This window comes from Bubalus bubalis, chromosome 2, assembly GCF_019923935.1.
Source record: "Bubalus bubalis isolate 160015118507 breed Murrah chromosome 2, NDDB_SH_1, whole genome shotgun sequence".
NCBI classification, from domain to species: domain Eukaryota; kingdom Metazoa; phylum Chordata; class Mammalia; order Artiodactyla; family Bovidae; genus Bubalus; species Bubalus bubalis.
The window spans coordinates 140,090,167-140,109,494 of NC_059158.1; the positions used below are offsets into that span (position 1 = coordinate 140,090,167).

At 40.5% G+C, this 19,328-nt stretch overlaps 1 protein-coding gene across 3 annotated transcripts in view; it reads right to left on the reverse strand.

Moving 5' to 3' along the window:
• Positions 1 to 19,328, reverse strand: part of SATB2 (SATB homeobox 2) — a 204,349-nt gene that overhangs the window by 114,460 nt on the left and 70,561 nt on the right. For all 3 annotated transcript variants that reach the window (XM_006078174.4, XM_006078179.4, XM_044936957.2), the window contains exons 4-5: positions 6,746 to 6,872; positions 5,492 to 5,615 (exon numbers count right to left, since the gene is read on the reverse strand). In XM_006078174.4, coding sequence (XP_006078236.3) covers positions 5,492 to 5,615; positions 6,746 to 6,872 — 251 coding nt within the window. The remainder of the gene's footprint in view (positions 1 to 5,491; positions 5,616 to 6,745; positions 6,873 to 19,328) is intronic.

A 19,328-nucleotide genomic window follows, 5' to 3' on the forward strand; every position in this document is an offset into this window, starting at 1 on the left:
AAGTTTTAAGCATGTGTAGTGTTGCAGAGATAATGTTAGGAAGGGAGGAGGGGGCATCTGCAAACTGTCCTTCCATTTGATCATCTTAATAACCTATGAGATAGTTAAGGTGGGTACTGTTAGACCTTTTTATTTTAATGGATTAAAACCCTAAGGATCTGGGGTTTTGTCTTTTAACTTTTCCTTGAATAAAAAATTAGTAAGCCACAGAAAGACATGTTCATAATGTTTTCAAATTGGAATAGTTAGAGACCATTTAATAAGGGAGACCTAGGCCTAAGGTTGGAGAAGGCAATGGCACCCCACTCCAGTACTCTTGCCTGGAAAATCCCATGGATGGAGGAGCCTGGTAGGCTGCAGTCCATGGGGTCGCTAGGAGTCAGACACGACTTCACTTTCACTTTTCACTTTCATGCATTGGAGAAGGAAATGGCAACCCACTCCAGTGTTCTTGCCTGGAGAATCCCAGGGACAGGGGAGCCTGGTGGGCTTCCGCCTGTGGGGTCGCACAGAGTCAGACATGACTGAAGTGACTTAGCAGCAGCAGCAGCAGGCCTAAGGTATAGTAAATTAGGATGCTTGGGACAGACAATGGGGCTGATGGAAGAGGCTGGAAGTGGTGACTCAGAAGGACATCAGAGGAAAAGGAAGAAGCTGTCAGCACTTAAACATATTTTGAAAGGTGAAATCAAAAATAAATACACAGACACACAAACATAACCTATACTTTCTAAGCATCTGGCCAGACAGAGAACAGCTAAATCACGACTTCCCTGTTTTTAAATATATATTCCTCAGCCTGCAATTGTTGCCCTTTTATGGACTTTTCCACTCTTTCCTTCTGCCCTCAAGCCTGCTCTTTTGAAATGTAGACCACTGGGATATTCAAGAAAACATATACTAGCCACTGAATTATTCTTTTATGCAACTGCCAAACTTAAGTGAGGAAATACCTAAAATGGATTGACGTGGGGGTAATAAGGGAGAATTATTTCAAAACCAGTCTTTTACTCATGAACTGAGAATATTTTAAATAGCCCAATAATCTACCATTCTCCTGTGAAGTACTATTGGGTGCTCCACTCTCTTCTTCCTAGGCTGAAAGCTTCGATTCTTTCATCTTCACCACTATACCCCCAATCCTTTGTAAAGTACCTGACTCAATTGAGACTCCACTCCAGCTGGTAAAATACATTTTTAAATTACTGTTTCACCTTCTATAAACAAAAATTCATTCTTTTTCACACTATACAGGTTGAATAAAAATATATTCACCTATTCTATGGTAACCACAAACAAAATGAGTGAGCTTATCTCCACAATGAAATTCAACCCAGCTATGCAATTTAAGTGAATAATCTGGAATGTTTCAGAGTAACAGCCATAGGATTAATGCAGACACGTATATTATGTGCCCTTGCTGGCTGAGAAGGAGTACTCCAGTGATGTTTTCCAAAATCACACAACATACCAGAAGCCTGAATCAAATATCCCCCATATCTAAGCAATAGAAAAGAGCCCCCGTTTGATTGAAAATGTTCTGGGGGCATCAACCACCAAAGTACTATATTCATTGTTTCTCATTCAAAACATTTTAGAGCTGCCAAGAACACTGTAAAAATAACAAAACTTTATATTTTATAAAACTTTCTAAAACATTTTAATTATTAAATTCATTTAAGACCTTAGAGCAGTGGCTCTCAACCAAGAATCATTTTCCTCCCTTCAAAGGACATTTGGCAATGTCGAGACATTTTGGCTGGCGCTGGGTGGGGTGGGGAATGCTAGTGGCATCTAGTAGGTAGAGGTCAAGGATGCTGCTAAACATCCTATAATACACAGAATCACAGCTCATTCCTCAATCACAAAGAGTATCCAACCCAAAAGCTCAGTTGGGCCAAAGTTTAAAACTCCTGCATTACAGTACAACTACATGCAAGATACACTTTGTGCTGAATGCTGAGAACTCTGAGATAAAAGATAAGAGATGGCTTCTGCTATTGTGAGGCAGTCCATTAAGTGATGAGAACTGGCAGATAACACTGACAGCAGGTTGTGATAAGTGCTCTGACAGGGGTGTGTCCGAAAGGTTACTAAAAGCAGAAGCAACTGCTTTAATCAGAAGGTCAGGGTTCTTCACCAGAAGTGACTTCCCAGCTGATATTTGAAAGATTTCATCAAGCAGAAGAGAGTAGGGCATGCTAGCCAAGAGAAATCACACAGCAAAAGCAAAGTAGCGCCACACCGAAGGACTCCAAGGTCACCAGCATTGTGTACAGGGGCCACCGAAGCCAGAGATTAACATGGCACATCTCCCTTGAGGACTAGTCTCATGTAGACAGGGGGGGTTGGTAATTGAACAGGTAAAGAGGTTTCTACGGAAATTTTAAAAATATCAAAAACATAGGTGCATGGAGTAGAGGAAATGCTAAGGCTAATAGTTAGGTTGTTCCCATCCTTGGGAATATTTTGGTGAAGTCTGAGCAATGTTAAATGTTTCAATTGCATACACTTGCAGCACTGAGTAGATGCAGGTAGAGGGAGGAAGGTGACTGATAGAAATCAGGCTAGTGTCTGTCATCTTCACAGTATACACAGGGTATTCAGTCTGTTCTTCCCATAGGATGAGCAGGGGGAGCCGCTGGAGGCTTATAGACAAGGAAATGATACAATGTTAATGTTGGAGAAGCAGGTGCCAGAAGAAAGATTATGACGCATGATGACTTAAAATATTTCACAAGAGAGGTGATGAAAGTCTAAACAAGGAAATGGCATAAAGGAGGAAGATTTTAATATGGAGCTGGTAGAACTCATAGTATCTACTATGAGAGTGACAGAAAAGAAACTTTTGAGGTTGGGCAACTCGGTGGGCAAGCAATGCAAAGAGAAAATGGGGGAGCAAAAGCATTTTTACAGCAAGGGTAAAGATGTTCTCATTCGAAGCTCAAGACAACCCTGCAAATTACATGACATATGTGGACACAATCATGCCCAGTTTACAGATGAGTTTAATGAGGCTCTGAGAGTGGACAGGCTTGCCCCAGATCACAAAAGAACTGAGATTCAAGAATTCCCTGTTGTCCAATAGGTAGGAGGTGGTCCTTTGACTTCCCAGGGCCCAGATTCAATCCCACAAGCCACATGGCTCAGCCAGGGGAAAAAAGAGAGAGAGAGAAAAAGAGAGTAGAGCTCAGGGCTCTCAGCTCCTCATGTGTGTTCCTTCCATGCAGGCTGTCTCTCTAGTCACATCTTACAGCTATAACCAAACCAAATAGTCACAACTGATCAATACTGACCAAATTCCTGCAGGCCTCAAAAACCCTGGATAAAATTCCGAATTGGTGATATTAAGTTAGGAGCTTGTCTACTTCCAGGCAAAGCCCAATTTGACTTTTAAGTAAATCCAAGAGAAAATTAACTGTGACTAACTGTAAAATTTAAGACAAATGACTGAATTGTTTTTCTAAATTGTGCTTTATCCAGTCCCTATATGTGATCAGAATAATTCAAAATATATATATTTTAGAACTTCATAAGTAATCACATTGGAATAAATAAAAATTCTAGCAACAAGCTTTAATCCTATGTACATCCTCTGGAGGAGGAAATAGCAACCCACTCCAGTATTGTTGGCTGAAAAATCCCATAGACAGAAGAGCCTGGTGTGACTCCAAAAGATCACAAAAAGTTAGACAAAACATACCAACAGGGAGGTATTGAAATGGCCTACGAAAGCTGTGAGCACAGAAGCAGGGACATGACTGATGGTCACAAAACACTAGTGTCCCTTTCCATCTACCAGTCACTCAGGTGCATGCTGTCTTGATTTTTTTGGAATCAAAGATATTAATAGCAGGCTTTGTCTCAGAGGATCTATTCCAAAACACTCTCTAAGACACATATAAAAAATATTCCATTCACACCAACAATATCATGTCTCAATAATAACAGCTGGTACTATTTATGGAGTATCATTGTATGCCAGTACTGGGCCAAGAATTTATGTGATTTATCTCATTACTCCTCATTATATGACTTAGAACTATTACTCTCCTGGTTTTACTTACAAAGAAATAGATAAGGTCACAGAGGCTTGTAAGCCAAGACATGAACCCAGATCTGATTGATTCTCAATGCAGACTCTTAACCACTAGGCTTCCTACTTCCCCCAAAGACTGTTATCCTAGAACATCGCTCAGGACATATCAAGTTTCCATGGTTCTTGTTATCGTCCCTTGAACTTGACAGACATGCAGTCAGCCTACTGTCTTAAATCAAGTGTAGCAACTCACACCAGAAAATGGATTTCCATTCATAGCTTTAAATAATGTCAACCTGAGTTCATGTCACAGCTGTTCTAAGCCACTCCCTATAGCCACTAAAACATCTTAGAAAAAGTGGTGCCCTCACCCATGAACACAAACAGAAACAGAAGCTCTTCCTCTGCACTCCTCCCTTTCATCCTCTCGATCTCTTACTTTTGTGACTTGTTATAGCTTATGATCAGTTCATTAAAGAAAGAGTACCACTTTTTCTCACAGTGCATTTTTACATGCTGAACTCACCACAAAATCTCTATAGAACATATATGATGCAAAGATCATCTCTCTCTGCTAGACCCAGAAAAGGCTCAATAAACAAATATAAACAAATTAAGATGTATTTGGCATGGTTGACCCATTTCATTGACCAAGAAATGCAATCTGGAGCCTGAACTTTGGCAAGGGAGGTCTCAACTGGAGTTGCAATTAACCAGCTGAGTAAGCTTATGCAGGTAAAGTGCCTCTGAGCCTTGTTTTCTTGATCTATAAAATAGAAATATTGATACACACCTCCTATGACATGTATGAGAAGTTAAAGAATGAGTGTAAAATGTTTTAATGTGACTCCTACTACATCGGAGCTCTAGTAAGTGATAAGTTTTCCTCTACAACAAAAATCACCACAATCTCCATAGTTTTGCCCACCTAAGATGTAGTGTCATCCTCTAGGGGATCTTCCCAACCCAGGGATCAAACCCAGGTCTCCTGCATTGCAGGCAGATTTTTTACTGTCTAAGCAACCAGGGAAGCCCAAGAATACTGGAATGGATAGCCCATCCTTTCTTGAGGGGAACTTCCTGACCCAGAAATCAAACTGCGGTCTCCTGCACTGCAGGCGGATTCTTTACCAGCTGAGCCACCAGGGACTCATTGCAAAAGTTCCTGATGCTGGGAAAGACTGAGGGCAGAAGGAGAAGAGGGCATCAGAGGATGAGAAGGCTGGACAGCACCACCGATGCAATGAACATGAACTTGGACAAACTCGGGGAGATGGAGAGGGACAGGGAGGCCTGGCATGCTGTAGTCCATGGGATCACAAAGAGTCGGACACGGCTGGGCGACTGAACAACACGATATAGTGTGAATATAAAGACAACTGTCTGAGCGGGAGTGCCCCTCCTGCTAGACAGCACACCCATGGCTGCTTCGTTTGTTCTGAAAACACTGACCTGGGAGAGAGGGCATTCTTTGGCTAATGTGCTCTGGTTCATCTCTTTAAGCAATTCCTTTAAGGCATTGCGGACCGTGGCATGGTTCCACTGCTCTGCAGGCAAGTCTTCCAACTTCGAACAACTGGAAAACAGAGGAAGAATGAATGACATGCAGACCCTAATAGTGCAGAGTACAGCAGTCACCCCCCATCCTGTAAAGCACAGGGAGAACCGTCAAAGAACAGGGTCGAACCTGGGCTTGAAATGAGGGAAAGGGAGTAAAACTGCTTCTCTAGGGCCTCAGCAGAGCCCATCGTGGCCTCTTTCAGTTGCCCATCACACTAGCCTGAGAAAAACAGTCATTTTGCAGATAAAGAAATGCCAATTTTTAAAAATATGATTTTTCCAACCTGCTTATAGAAATGGCATGGCAGTGTGATTACAAACTTCTGCAACTTAAATTTAACTATTGGCCATTCCTAAGGTTAAATGTAACAGAAGCTTCATCAGATTTGAAGGCCTACTTTCACTTTCACCCTTAACCCTCACAGAACAATCTAGAGATGTTACTTACCTAACCAAAAAATAACTAAAGACATTAAAGTATTCCTAGACAAGGACAGGAATGGTAGGTCCCTATTAAAGTGCAAATTCTCTGAAAGAGGGTAAGTTCAAAACCTATAGAGGAAAGGACAATATAAGGGATATAACTTGCAGGCACTTTACAACACAAGGTACGGCAGAGAACCTCGATTCTTTAGCGGTATGCTTTGTCTTGAGTGCTGTATGTGAAAAAAAGGAACCATTCCCAGAACTTCTGCAGGCTACCAAAGAGGAAAGCAAAGTCCAGTGCCAGCACCCTCTGGGTAAGCAGGCTACCCAGGCACCCAACCCACCCCTCAAACACAAGCCTGAAACAGCAGAGGTGTTGATTCTTCAAGTATTATGTACTAAGCATTTAACCAGAGGACTCATTAAATTAGGGGCTTTGGAAAGTGCCCCTTTACGGGCTGCAGATTTTTAATGATTTATCAAGCTCCCCCTAGGTTACCACTTCACTGCTTCTGAAAACAAAACATAAAACAGTTGGAATGTGGACTATAAAGATGCCTCATGAAGGGCCCCCTTCCCCTCCTCTTCTTTTTTTTTCCTTTTCATTTCATCCGATGTCAAGAAATTAACAAAGACAGGATGAGCTGATCTCTGCAGCGAGTCTATGATCGACGGACCAGCTCCGAGAGTAAGGAAGGGCAGATGTTCAGAGACACCCACCTTTGTAATTGGATTTTCAACGTCACGACGTGATAGACATCTTGCAGCATGTCGGCCACTGTCGCGTCGGGTGCATCTGTCACATAACTGAGGGGGAGAGGGTTCCACCTCCCCAGCTTGATTATTCCTGCACAGGGAAGAAAAACATAATAAACACATAGCTGCTATTTATTAAACCCTCCCATTGTTTGTTCAATGTTAAGAAGGTCATCCAATAGCCAACATTCAAGGCCCACTCAGATATTTTACAACCCTGTGCAATAGCCTATTTCTCTCTGGCTGACAATTGAGTTAACTATACAGGAAGATGAGAATGAAAGGATGAGGTTTAATCACGGACAATCAGTTTTTTTTATGTTTTCCTGTTTCTTAAATTACTTAGAAAACCATACGGACACTTCCTTCCCCCAAAGTCTTATTTCACAGTCTAACTTAAGACTGATGCTAAATATACCGAACTGCTGATTTCATAGACCTAAAAAAAAAAAAAAGCAAGTCTTAAGTAAATATAAGATTCAGTTTTGAATTGTACAAGAAAATTCCTGTGTGTGGGCTCAGCACACACACAGTCACATCCTGGTTGTGCTGCGAACCCCAGTGTGAATAGCATTTGGAGCTGAAGAAGCAATGAGAATTCACTTCTAAATTCACGTTTCACCAGGCAGAGGGCTTGTGTTCCATAGCACAATGACTGACCACAGATCAGAAACAGCAGAGATGCCTTCAACTTCCTTTTTTTACCCCTTTGATAGTTCCTCAGCTTTTTTCACAGTGACAGTGGTACCCTTCCCCTGTGCTACATATGGTAAACACTCATGACAATGGAGAGAATAAAAATCCTAGTCAGACCTGGACAGATTCACAGGACAGCCTCAGCAAGGCATGATGAAAATGCTAGGCTATTCACCAGATGGACCTTATCTGGAGCACAGGGCACCCATACACTGATAACAAAATATAAAGAGAAACCCATTTCACAAACAACACAGAGAAACAAACATTTTATTTGTATGCCACAAAAAAATCCAAAGGTCCCCTAGATGTCAAAAACTGCCACACATCCCACACAGCTATGCTTCAGTGATAGACGAGGAACAGCATTTTTATTTTTATTATTGGCAACACAGGTGAGTTCCAGCTACATTGTTCTTTCAAAAAATATATTTTATCATCAAAGAGAGATAACACCTGTATACCCAAGTAAACCTTTAAAAGCTTCACAAGATGCTGCTTTATAGCTATGGGGCAAAATTCCAATCATAGGAAATGAACTTTCTGGTCAGGGCACGTCCTGTCCAAGATGAAATCAATGAATGCGCAATGCTTGACATAATGCTTGAAAACAGGGAATAAACAGAACAAAAATATTAAAATGATGCACTGTTTCAGTATTAAGATTTAACAATCTGGTGCTGAATATGCTGCAGTATAAATAGTGCCTGGACTCAGATCCAATAAAGTAACACAGCTCTCATTCATAGTACCGTATGTCTCCAGTTCTGGCTCCTTAAGTCATATTTCACTTGCCAAGAAAAGCTGTTTTCTTGTGGGGATAGTTTTCCTAACATTCTCTCTCATGACAATGAAAAGTGCACAGCACACAGCATGGAGTAGTCATGAAATGAACATCCAGCGCCCACTGGACAGCCATCCGCAGAGGCCAGGTCTGCTTTCTTGCTTCCTCTACTGCTTCTGACTTTTGAAAGTACTAAAAAGATACCGTGGGACATGTCTAACATATTTCCTTTAAAAAAAAAAAAAAACACTCCACAGTTTTAAATGCCCTTTAAAAATCCACTGTCGTGATAGCCCATAAGTTGAGTATAACCTGTGTGTGCATGCTAAGTCGCTTCAGTTGTGTCTGACTCTTTGCAACCCTAAGGACTGGAGCCCGCCAGGTTCCTCTGTCCATGGGATTCTCCAGGCAAGAATACTGAAGTGGGTTGCTGAGCCCTCCTCCAGGGAATCTTCCTGAGCCAGGGATTGAACCCACATCTCTTGCGTATTTCCTGCACTGGCTGGTGGGTTCTTTACCACTAATGCCACCTGGGAAGCCTGAGTATAACCTGACCATCTCCTAAAGGTGGTATTTTATTATAAGAGATTAGAGGGAGAAAAAACAAAGCCAGCAACTCCTAAACAAGTAGAAGACAACTGTGTGGGTCATTTGGTTACTAAGAATGCAAAGGTAACATGAAGCCATCGAATCCTGTAAACTTTAACGCACACCTCTAGAGGTGATTCATGCATGCTATTGTGTGCTGTTGTTCATTTCTTTTTATTGTTGTGGAGTGTTCTGCTGCAAGTTTATACCACAATGCAGCCAGACACAACAGAATATCTCCTAATGCTTTCATTTATATAAAATACAAGAACAAGCAAGACTCATCTATGAGAAGAGAGGTCAGAATGTGCTGACCTCAAGAGAGCAGAGTCATGACTGGAAAGGGACATAAAAGGGATTTCTAGTTTCGGCTGGTGGTTGCATGGGTATAAAAATTGTCAAAATCCATGTAACCGAACACCTAATATGCCTGTATTTAAAAATGCCTCAATTTTTTACAAAAGTAGAGGGGGAGGAATCTCTACCGGAAATGATAGACAATCACTCTATTGAAATTATTCATCTCCATTTAGATGAATTCTCTCCCTACCTTGATGAGCCGGAAGGAGACTTGTTTGGGCTGGAATTAGACACATACAGGTGTCTTCACCACTTAATGCCTGCACAGAGAGCAGCTGCTACATGTTGGTTTCTACATCTTGGAAGAGAGCTGTTGACACACGCTATTTTCAGGCAATGGGAAGTGGTGTGTGCTTTTTCTTTTTCACACCATATTGACTAACCTGCACCTAGAAGTCATGTTCTTTGCTTAACTACCTGCCCGAGTTTGCAGGTGTGAGAAGTTCCAGGACCGCCATGTCCAGAAGCTGCTCTTTTGAAGCCTGGCAGGGACTTGGAGCAACTCTTCTTAACAAGCCTTTCCTCCAAACGAGGTCTTGTCTAAAGTATTAACCTTCTTTGGAAATACCTTCCTGAGATACAGTCCTCCTTCCTTGGTATAAAACAGAAATATTACTTGGGCTGGTATCAAGTGTTAATTGAGAAAATTGAATTGGTTTTCTTTTTCTTTAATTAATTAACTTTTAATTGAAGGATAACTGCTTTATAGTACTGTGTTGGTTTCTACCAAACATCAATATCAATCAGCCATAGTTTACCCATATCCCCTCCCACTTGAACATGCCTCCCACCTCCCTTGCCTGAGGAAATCAAATTGGGAAGCAGATACCATAATGACAAAGAACTCCAGCTTCCAAGTCAAATGGCTGCTGCTCATATTCTGGCTCCTCTACCTACTAACCACGTAACCACAGCAAGTTCCATCATTTCCCCGTACCTCAATCCTCTCATCTGTAAAATGCAACAATAAAAATACTGACCTCACATGAATATTGTGAGACTGAATAATAAAAATACTGACCTCACATGAATATTGTGAGACCCTGTACCCTTAGTACAGAGCTTTGTTGTATGTGTTAGTTGCTCAGTTATGTCAAACTCATTATGACCGCATGGGCTGTAGCCCGCCAGGCTCCTCTGTCCATGGAATTCTCCAGGCACAAATACTGGAGTGGGTTGCCATTCCCTTCTCCAGGGAAATCTTCCTGACCCACGGATCAAACCCATGTCTCCTGCATTGGCAGGTGGATTCTTTACCATCCGAACCACCAGAGAAGGGCCAGTACAGAGCCTGGATATCATTAATTCCAACAATTTACAGTAATTATCTCTACACATTTATGCTTCCTAGGGTTTCCCAGGTGGAGCTAGTGGTAAAGAATTGGCCTGCAATGCAGTAGATGTAAGAGACATAGGTTCAATCTCTGGGTCGGAAAGATCCCCTGGAGGAGGTAATGGCGACCCACTCCAGTATTCTTGCCAAGGACAAGAATCCCACGGATAGAGGAGTCTGGCAGGCTACAGTCCATAGGGTCGCACAGAGTCAGAGACAACTGAAGTGTCTTATCATGCATGTAATGCTCCCTAAAAGGCAAATATAATTAATTTCAAAAATATTTACTCAAGGATGACTTTAATATCATTTAATCTTTAATTCAGTCAAGTGCCTACAAAAGGCCCTCATTATTTTAAATCACAAAGGAAGAGCATACATCAATTATGTCCCTCTTTTTATCCCTGTTCCCTTGCCCCTCCCCTCTGCTTATTCATTTCTTACAGCCTTGCTCTGCAGTGTCGCCTTCCTTTTACCTACAAGTAGGTTCAGATCTCTCCTACTTTAAAACTAACAAAATCAGTACAACAACCCTTTACCTCTCAGTGTCTCATTTTTTTGTACCATCAAATGTACTGAAAGTGAACCTCTTTAATTTCACCATCAGAACTTCACCGCATATATCTATTTTCAGCTTCTTTCATGAGGAAAGGGAGGTTAAGCAGGGCTGGGTTACCTTGAGTAACTTCACTAGGAAATCAGAGATTCACTTCAAATACCCTGTGCTCATTCATCTTAGTAGCCTACAAGCCACACAGGTTCAAGTGTGAAGCACATCAGAAGAGAAGACTGGAAAGAGCTTGGTTCCAACTCTGGAAGGCCTGGATGCCCAACTCAGTAGCACACTGTATGTGTCAGAGGTCATAAGCAAGGCCTGGGGTCAGAGGTGAGTCCATGCCCAGTCCCCTCTGCTTGTCAGCTGTAAGCCTTTGGGCAAGTTGTTTAGTTAGTCTCTTCAAGACTCAGTTTTCACTGTCTGTAAGATGGGGACAGTAATAATGCCTGCTCTTTAGGGTTGCCACCAGGCTTAAAATGAGAATGAGAATGTGGCCGTCGGATGGCACAGAGTAAGTGCCTAGTAAACACGAGAAGAAGTAGATCTTTGAAAGCTCTTGGGTATAGATGTAACACCATCAAAGCAAAACTTCAGGACAATGAAGCTATACTGGGTAGAGGGATATGTATAATTGACTCGCTTTGCTGTACACCTCAAACTAACACCAGTGTAAATCAACTATACTCCAATAATTTTTTAAAAAAAAACCTAGACTAGAATTCAGATGGACTAAAAGAAGGAAGTATTCTGTGGGGGGAAATAAGAGCTGAAATAATCCAGATAGATGAATCTAATTATATCATAACAGCCTTTTCCTGACTCCCTCTAAGGAGAGATACAGACCCCCAAGAAATGCTTCAGTACAGTGAAGGAGGACAAAGAAAGAAGAAAGGGTATGTACCCACAGGGGATATCTGACTCACAGTGTTGGAGAAATCTCAATATAAACAGCGTAAGTATACAAAATTCTTTCTAATGCTTATACTCCATGAATAGGTTTTAAAGCCCCAGTCCAAAAAACTACGCTAAGAGTCAGACATGACTGAGTGACTTCACTTTCACTTTTCCTTTCATGCGCTGGAGAAGGAAATGGCAACCCACTCCAGTGTTCTTGCCTGGAGAATCCTAGGGACGGGGGAGCCTGGGGGGCTGCTGTCTTTGGGTTGCACAGAGTCGGACACGACTGAAGCAACTTAGCAGCAGCAGCAGCAATGATGATTAGATAGCACTAGACACATCCAATGGAGAAGGCAATGGCACCCCACTCCAGTACTCTTGCCTGGATGGAGGGGCCTGGTGGGCTGCAGACCATGGGGTCACGAAGAGTCGGACAGGACTGAGCGACTTCACTTTCACTTTTCCCTTTCATGCATTGGAGAAGGAAATGGCAACCCACTCCAGTGTTCTTGCCTGGAGAATCCCAGGGACAGGGGAGCCTGGTGGGCTGCCATCTATGGGGTTGCACAGAGTCGGACAAGACTGAAGCGACTTAGCAGCAGTAGCAGCAGCAGACACATCCAGGTGGCGCTAGTGGTAAAGAATCTGCCTGCCAATGCAAGTTCGATCGCTGGGTGGGGAAGATCAAGATCCCCTGGGGTAAGAAATAGCACTCCTTTCCAGTATTCTTGCCTGGAAAATTCCATGGGCAGGGGAGCCTGGCAGGCTACAGTCCGTGGGGCTACAGAGAGCTGGACACAACCGAGCAACTGAGCGCGCGCACACACACACACACACACACAGCCACAACAGACACACACACCCAGCCAGGCACACAGTACATGCTCAATAAATGGCAATTCCCAATTCTTTTCTGAATATATATCACACTCTCACTTTGTCTGGAGTACTCATCCCATGCCTTCACTTCTGGAAATTGTATGCATTCTTCAAATTATGTACCAAGAATAATTCCAACTCTGGTCAACCCAGCCTGAAGCAACTCCTTTCTCTATGTATCTGCACAGTAAATACTCATGGTTGGTTTGTGTATCCTAGAAGGAGCTTATTTTATCACAATATCCCTTTATAGTGCTTTACAGTATACAAAGTGTTTTTGTTTTTGTTTTTGTTTTCCCCAAACCATTAGAGTTCATCCTCAGAGGAGAGCACGGGGTCAGTGTGATACCTGAAAATGAGGTGAAGAACAGAAAAGAGTGAGTTTTCAAGGACATCAGTGGATGACGGCCAGGACTAGGCTCCAGGCTTCACCTGACAAGTTTTCTACCTACTGGACTAATTCCCTTCCCACTCAGCTCTGCCCGTGTGTGCTGTGCCCCAGCACACAGTTACACATGGGGCAAGGTCTTGACATTTAATGTTAAAAAAGGAACATATGAGACCAATAAGCAAACAGGTGTCAGGGCCTAAAAAGCCAGCTTCTCTGAGAAAAAAATCATCTCCCTCAACAGTGCCATTTCAGACATAACCACTGTTTCCCACATCATCTTTCCTATTTCCAAAGAATTTATCATCTGCCCACATTTACAAAATGCCTGGTGCTGAGGACTATTACAGACGCAGTTTCAAGGTCTTTGAGTTGCAAATTATGGGCCTTTATTTGGGGGCTGAAATTCATACAGATGTTAACATGATTGATTTGAGCATAATATAAATAAAATTGTTTATATCTACACTAATCTTTCACTAAAATGCAGAGGACCAATCCATGCTTCATATGATGCCTTTAGACCAAATAACAAAATACAATTGCAGGTAAATTTCCCATTAGTGACATAAAATTAGATTGCGAATGGAAGCGATTTTTGTCTAAAATTAAAAACATGCAATCATGGAAACCAGTTTTTTACTCTCTCAATGCAGTGTTTCTGCCAAAGAGTGAACATATCACAAAAGAAATATCAATACTTGCTTGTGTTCATTTGTATTTGTTATTTTTATCAGTTTATAACCTGTCTTAAAGACACCAAATACTCTTCTCAGTAAATGCATAATTCATATCACTAGTATTATTTAACTATGTGAAAACAAGCGTGGAGATAATACACATTAGAGTTAATCAATATTTGACTCAAGTTTTTAGAAAGTTGATCACTTCTGAGGATAATACAATATAATCAATAAAACATCAAAAGGGTTTATGTTAAGCACTAGTTATTCGTTCATTTAACAAATTTTTCTTTTGTGTCTCCAGCATAAGTCACTAAGATGAAAACATAACCCAATACACATTATCCCTGTAATTATGGAGCTCACAGTTGAGTAGAGTAGCTTATTATTGCTAAACACATACCTAAGTGAAACCATTCTTAAAATAAACCAAATGACAGTTTTACCCCCTGTACCTCAAATATAAGAAATGTTTATTTCATGAACACCTGCAGCAGATCGCCTATAAAGTATAAGAGAATAATTCTCACAGTTTGCAGTGGCACAGAGATAGATGCTGATAAAGCAGATATATATTCGGTGTATTGAAGAATAAAGCCTACAAATCAATCGGTGAGACAGATACAGAAACCCAGCAAGATATCAGCTGTATTCTTATAGAACAGCTTGATGAATAATTTTCTTTTATTCAAGGTACATTTTACCATTAATTTTCAAACAAAATGAAAATTCAGCCTGGGAAAAAAATGAAACATTAGCTTTAATATCTAAAGGCTAAGGTTTACATATTTCATAACTCCTTGAAAAGATCTCAGCAAAAGAGTATCAATACAAAACCCCAGCCTCAGAGTAACTAAGCCCTGGGGCTTCTGGTTGGCAGTATTATTTCCACAATACACCAAATGCTGATGAAGCCCCTTTTAAAAATAGGAGAACTCATGACATTGACTGCATCTGTTTATCCTCCTCAGAGTGGTTGTGTCCCTGTGCTATAGCATGTAATTTTCTGTTGTTCAGCTAAGCTTTGTTAAAGAAATTAAAAACTGTCTATCCTATATAATAAGAACATAGAATTATTTATCCATAAATCAGTTCACAGGAAATCACTACCCAGCAGCATATAATAACTCAGCCTGTGTTTCTAACCTGTGGCCTGACTGTGGTATATCATCAAATTGTAGCAGCATAAAGGCATAAATTGTAGTTATTATTGTTAAACCTGTGGTAAGAATGACTTTTCAATGAGGAAGGAGAAAAAAAGGCAAAACAAAAATGGTTTTTGAAATGCACACATTTTCCTTTTGAATACATAGCTTAGCAGTACCCCAGTACAACTTAGTGAAACTCTCCTACACTTTCAGCTTTGATTTTAAAGACTATCCATATTTCAGATGTCTTGCATTGAGGTAAAAGTAAATGGTAAATGAAATAGCATTCTTCCAGCATTTCTTACATTTTTCAAGTACCATTACAACTTACACAAATTAATGAAATCTCAGAACATACTTGTCTGGGAACCTACAATACACTTAATCCTGAATTTGTAACAATACAAAAGAAAATATAGGACAAAAATAGATATTTTGGCAATTGAGAATAAATACTGAGGCTGCACTGGTTAAATGAGTTCATCTAAAAATACATACACACACAAACATACTCACAGAGAAAGCTCTGCCTGTAACAATTCAAACATTATTGACAAAAACAAACAAGGTAGGTTTTTACTCTTTAGAACATTCACTTTAATCTTAAATCATATCTGTATAAAGAGAAATGATCAGGAATATTATTAGTATTGAAAACCTGAAATATGAATTTTTAGAGCAAATTCATATTTCTGAACAAACGACAGTGATACAGAGCTGTCTGCCAATCTTTTCTTGAGCTGACTACCCCCTTACATTACAAAAATGTTCTACTTTAAACAATACATACAGTACCATTTCGTGCCTTGTAATTCTATACATGGTTTTTACATTTTGCAGCATAAAGATTTTGTCTCATGTAATAGATGCTGCTTCACATTTGGGAAACGTTATGCTATAACCCTGACTTTTATTAGATTATTTAATATAAGCACTAAGTAACTAGACTAAATTAATAAAGACCCTATGAAAAAAAAACAGACAGAGAGAAGAAAATTATTCCGCAAATTAAATAAAACTTTCTGAAGTTGGTATTTTAGAAACCTTTATTTAATTTTCAAAATTCCGATTCTTCTGAAAAACAGCCAAAATATTGGTCAGGATATGAAAAAATATGGTTGGTGTTTAGTTATTTATTTCATAAGAATGCCATTTAAAACTATTACATGGGGAATAGGACAAATGAGAAAGAAAAGCATTATGAGAAATTATTTGGGATCAGTTCTGAGCTTCTGCCACTGAATAAAATTATTTCATCTGGTATATATTTTCTTATTATTGTTCTCAGTTTAATCATTATCTGAAAGAGTTCGGAATCAAATGATTAATTTCAGCAGGTAACACAAACAAACTTCTCCTCCTTTCTATTAAGAAATATATTTGCATAAAGAGATTTTTCCCTAGTGTTTGTCCTCCTAAAGTATCTTCAATAATCAAAGACACAGGGGAAAATGTATATATTCTTTTAAACATGTTTGGCTATATTCTAGCAGATGCTATTCATAAATTATGTTTAGCTGGTGTTTCTGCATCCTCTGGGGTAAGAAGTCTGTCCACTGAAGATCTAAGAATACCATTATGAACATACTCCCCATCTTAATTTATTACATGTATTCTTTTCTGATAGAAGCTCAAATGTTGCAACAAGTTTTACTGAGGACCCAGTTTTCCAGGTACCATGTCACTGAGCTCAACACCCTTGGAAATTCTATAGACTGTATGCTCCCAATTATATATTCCAGAATTGTCCTTCAGGCATATTCTGTTTCCTATAATTTAAGGTTACATAATATCTGATTTTAAGGGCAATATTATGAGGGCATGTTGATTATCAAAGAAAATGTTGCCACATAATAGGAAGGCAAAAGTATACTCATTTATGTTCTACATTTATTCATGTTCCAACTAACCTGATTTCACAGTAATTTGTTAAGAAACTACAAGACATGGAAGCAAATATGGCTATAACGATTACAAAATGGCAACTGGTTTGGAGGTTTTTTCTTTGGTTTAAATTCCTGGGGGGTTCTTTAAGAACATTTTAATAATTTTTACTTTCAGTACATCTTCACATATATTCTACTGTTAAATCTAAAAATGTACATGGCTTTCTGGTTTCAGATATTTTATATTCAAAGAAGTTCTGATGGTACCTTGATTTCCATCTTTTGGAAATGTCATACATAAAAGTAGCACACTGAACTTTTAAATTTGGCACTACTATTCTAATGGCTATAACAAAGAAGCCAAAGACCTAGCATGTATGAGGTGTGCTCTCAGTAGGTAAGTTTCTTGAATTGAATAGCAGATAGATCTACAGTCACAACATACTTGATGAATCATGAAAATGTTCTGTTTGAGCCGTGTAAAATATTCAACCACATCAGAAAAACGCCATAGGAATCAACAGGCAACTGAACCATGGCAGAGATTTAGCATTTATTCCTGACAGGAAGTCTGGTTATCCCAAGGTAGCTGGGCTGAACAGTTACAGATGATCTGAAGAGTAGAGGAAGACCAGAAATGGATTTTTTTTTCCCTCCCCATTCCCAGAAAGTTGTAGTTTAGTAAAGATTGTGCTATTGAGAGTGGTCATATTAAGCAAATAGCTAAAGCATTCAAGATCAAGGTCATCCTGAGAGCAGCTGTGGGCCTACCCGAGCTTGCAGAACAGAAGCTCCAGGGTAGATCTTTGTAAGCGCTGGGAATGAGCCATGTTTGGGAAGCACAGCCCAGGTGTTGGGTAAAAATAAGACGCTAAAGCATGGAAAAGATCAAGCTACTGATCCTCCTCAAAAGAAGGGCAGGAGACCAAGAGATTCACAGATTCCTTTTTTCCAACTCACTAGTACTCTTGCCTTGGAGAAGGCAATGGCACCCCACTCCAGTACTCTTGCCTGGAAAATCCCATGGACGGAGGAGCCTGGTAGGCTGCAGTCCATGGGGTCGCGAAGAGTCAGACACGACTGAGCGACTTCACTTTCACTTTTCACTTTCATGCATTGGAGAAGGAAATGGCAACCCACTCCAGTATTCTTGCCTGGAGAATCCCAGGGATGGGGGAGCCTGGTGGGCTGCCATCTATGGGATTGCACAGAGTCGGACATGACTGAAGCGACTTAACAGCAGCAGCAGCAGTACTCTTGCCTGGAGTATCCCATGGAGGGAGGAGCCTGGTAGGCTACAGTCCATGGGGTTGCAAAGAGTCGGACACAACTGAATGACTTCACTTCACTTCAGCAAATGTTAAAGAGAAAGGAGAAAGTGCTGGAGTGTGAGAAGGAAAATAGGGTTAGGAGTACATTGTAATGAAGTTACAGTTCTCCTTAAGTTTGCAGGATTTGGCATGGGCTGCTGCTGCTAAGTCACTTCAGTCGTGTCCGACTCTGTGCGACCCCATAGACGGCAGCCCACCAGGCTCCCCCATCCCTGGGATGAAGAGGTAATATTAACAACAGAAGAAAACAGTTTCCTGTATAGGCATAAACTCCAAAAACTTTTTACCCTACTTTGATTATGTGCTGCCAGAAGGCAAGGGCAGTGCCAGTTTAACTGTTTCATACAACCCCAACTACAGCCCTGTAAGCACGAGGATGCCTAAAATACAGGGTGTGCATGACAAACAAGAAAGACACTTTTCTGAGAGAGGGCAAACTGGGAATCAGGACATCCAGGCCTGGTCCTGCAGCTGCCATTTGTTGGCTGTAGCTCTGCATCTACGAACAACTCACTTAACCTCTCTGGACACCTCTTTTTTCTTCTATAAAATGGGGATTTAAAAGCAAAACCAGAATAAAATCACCACCAATGAAAAATCCCTTGCCTGACTCACAAAATGGTAATTATAATAACATGAGCTAAATGGCACTGAAAATTACAAAGTGCTGTATAAACATATGCTGGCATTCATGAATTGTGAGTTACCATAAAAGAGGTAAGCATTACATTTTTTAGAGTGTTTTTACTTAAGTAAAAACGTGAATCTCCTAAAATGTCACTGGCCAATATGGCAATTCACCTGATATAGTCAAAAGCGCCTGGGCTTGGAAACTGTCCTCTCAGTGACTGAGGCAAGTCACTTAATTTCCTTGAGCCTCCATCTTACCATCTTTAAAAAAAAAAAAAAAAAAGATTACTTATTTATTCATTTGGCTGCTCAGAGCGTTATCTGTGGCATGTGGCATCCTCGATCTTTGTTGTGGCCGAAATCTGAGAGATATCAGGGACTGTATTTC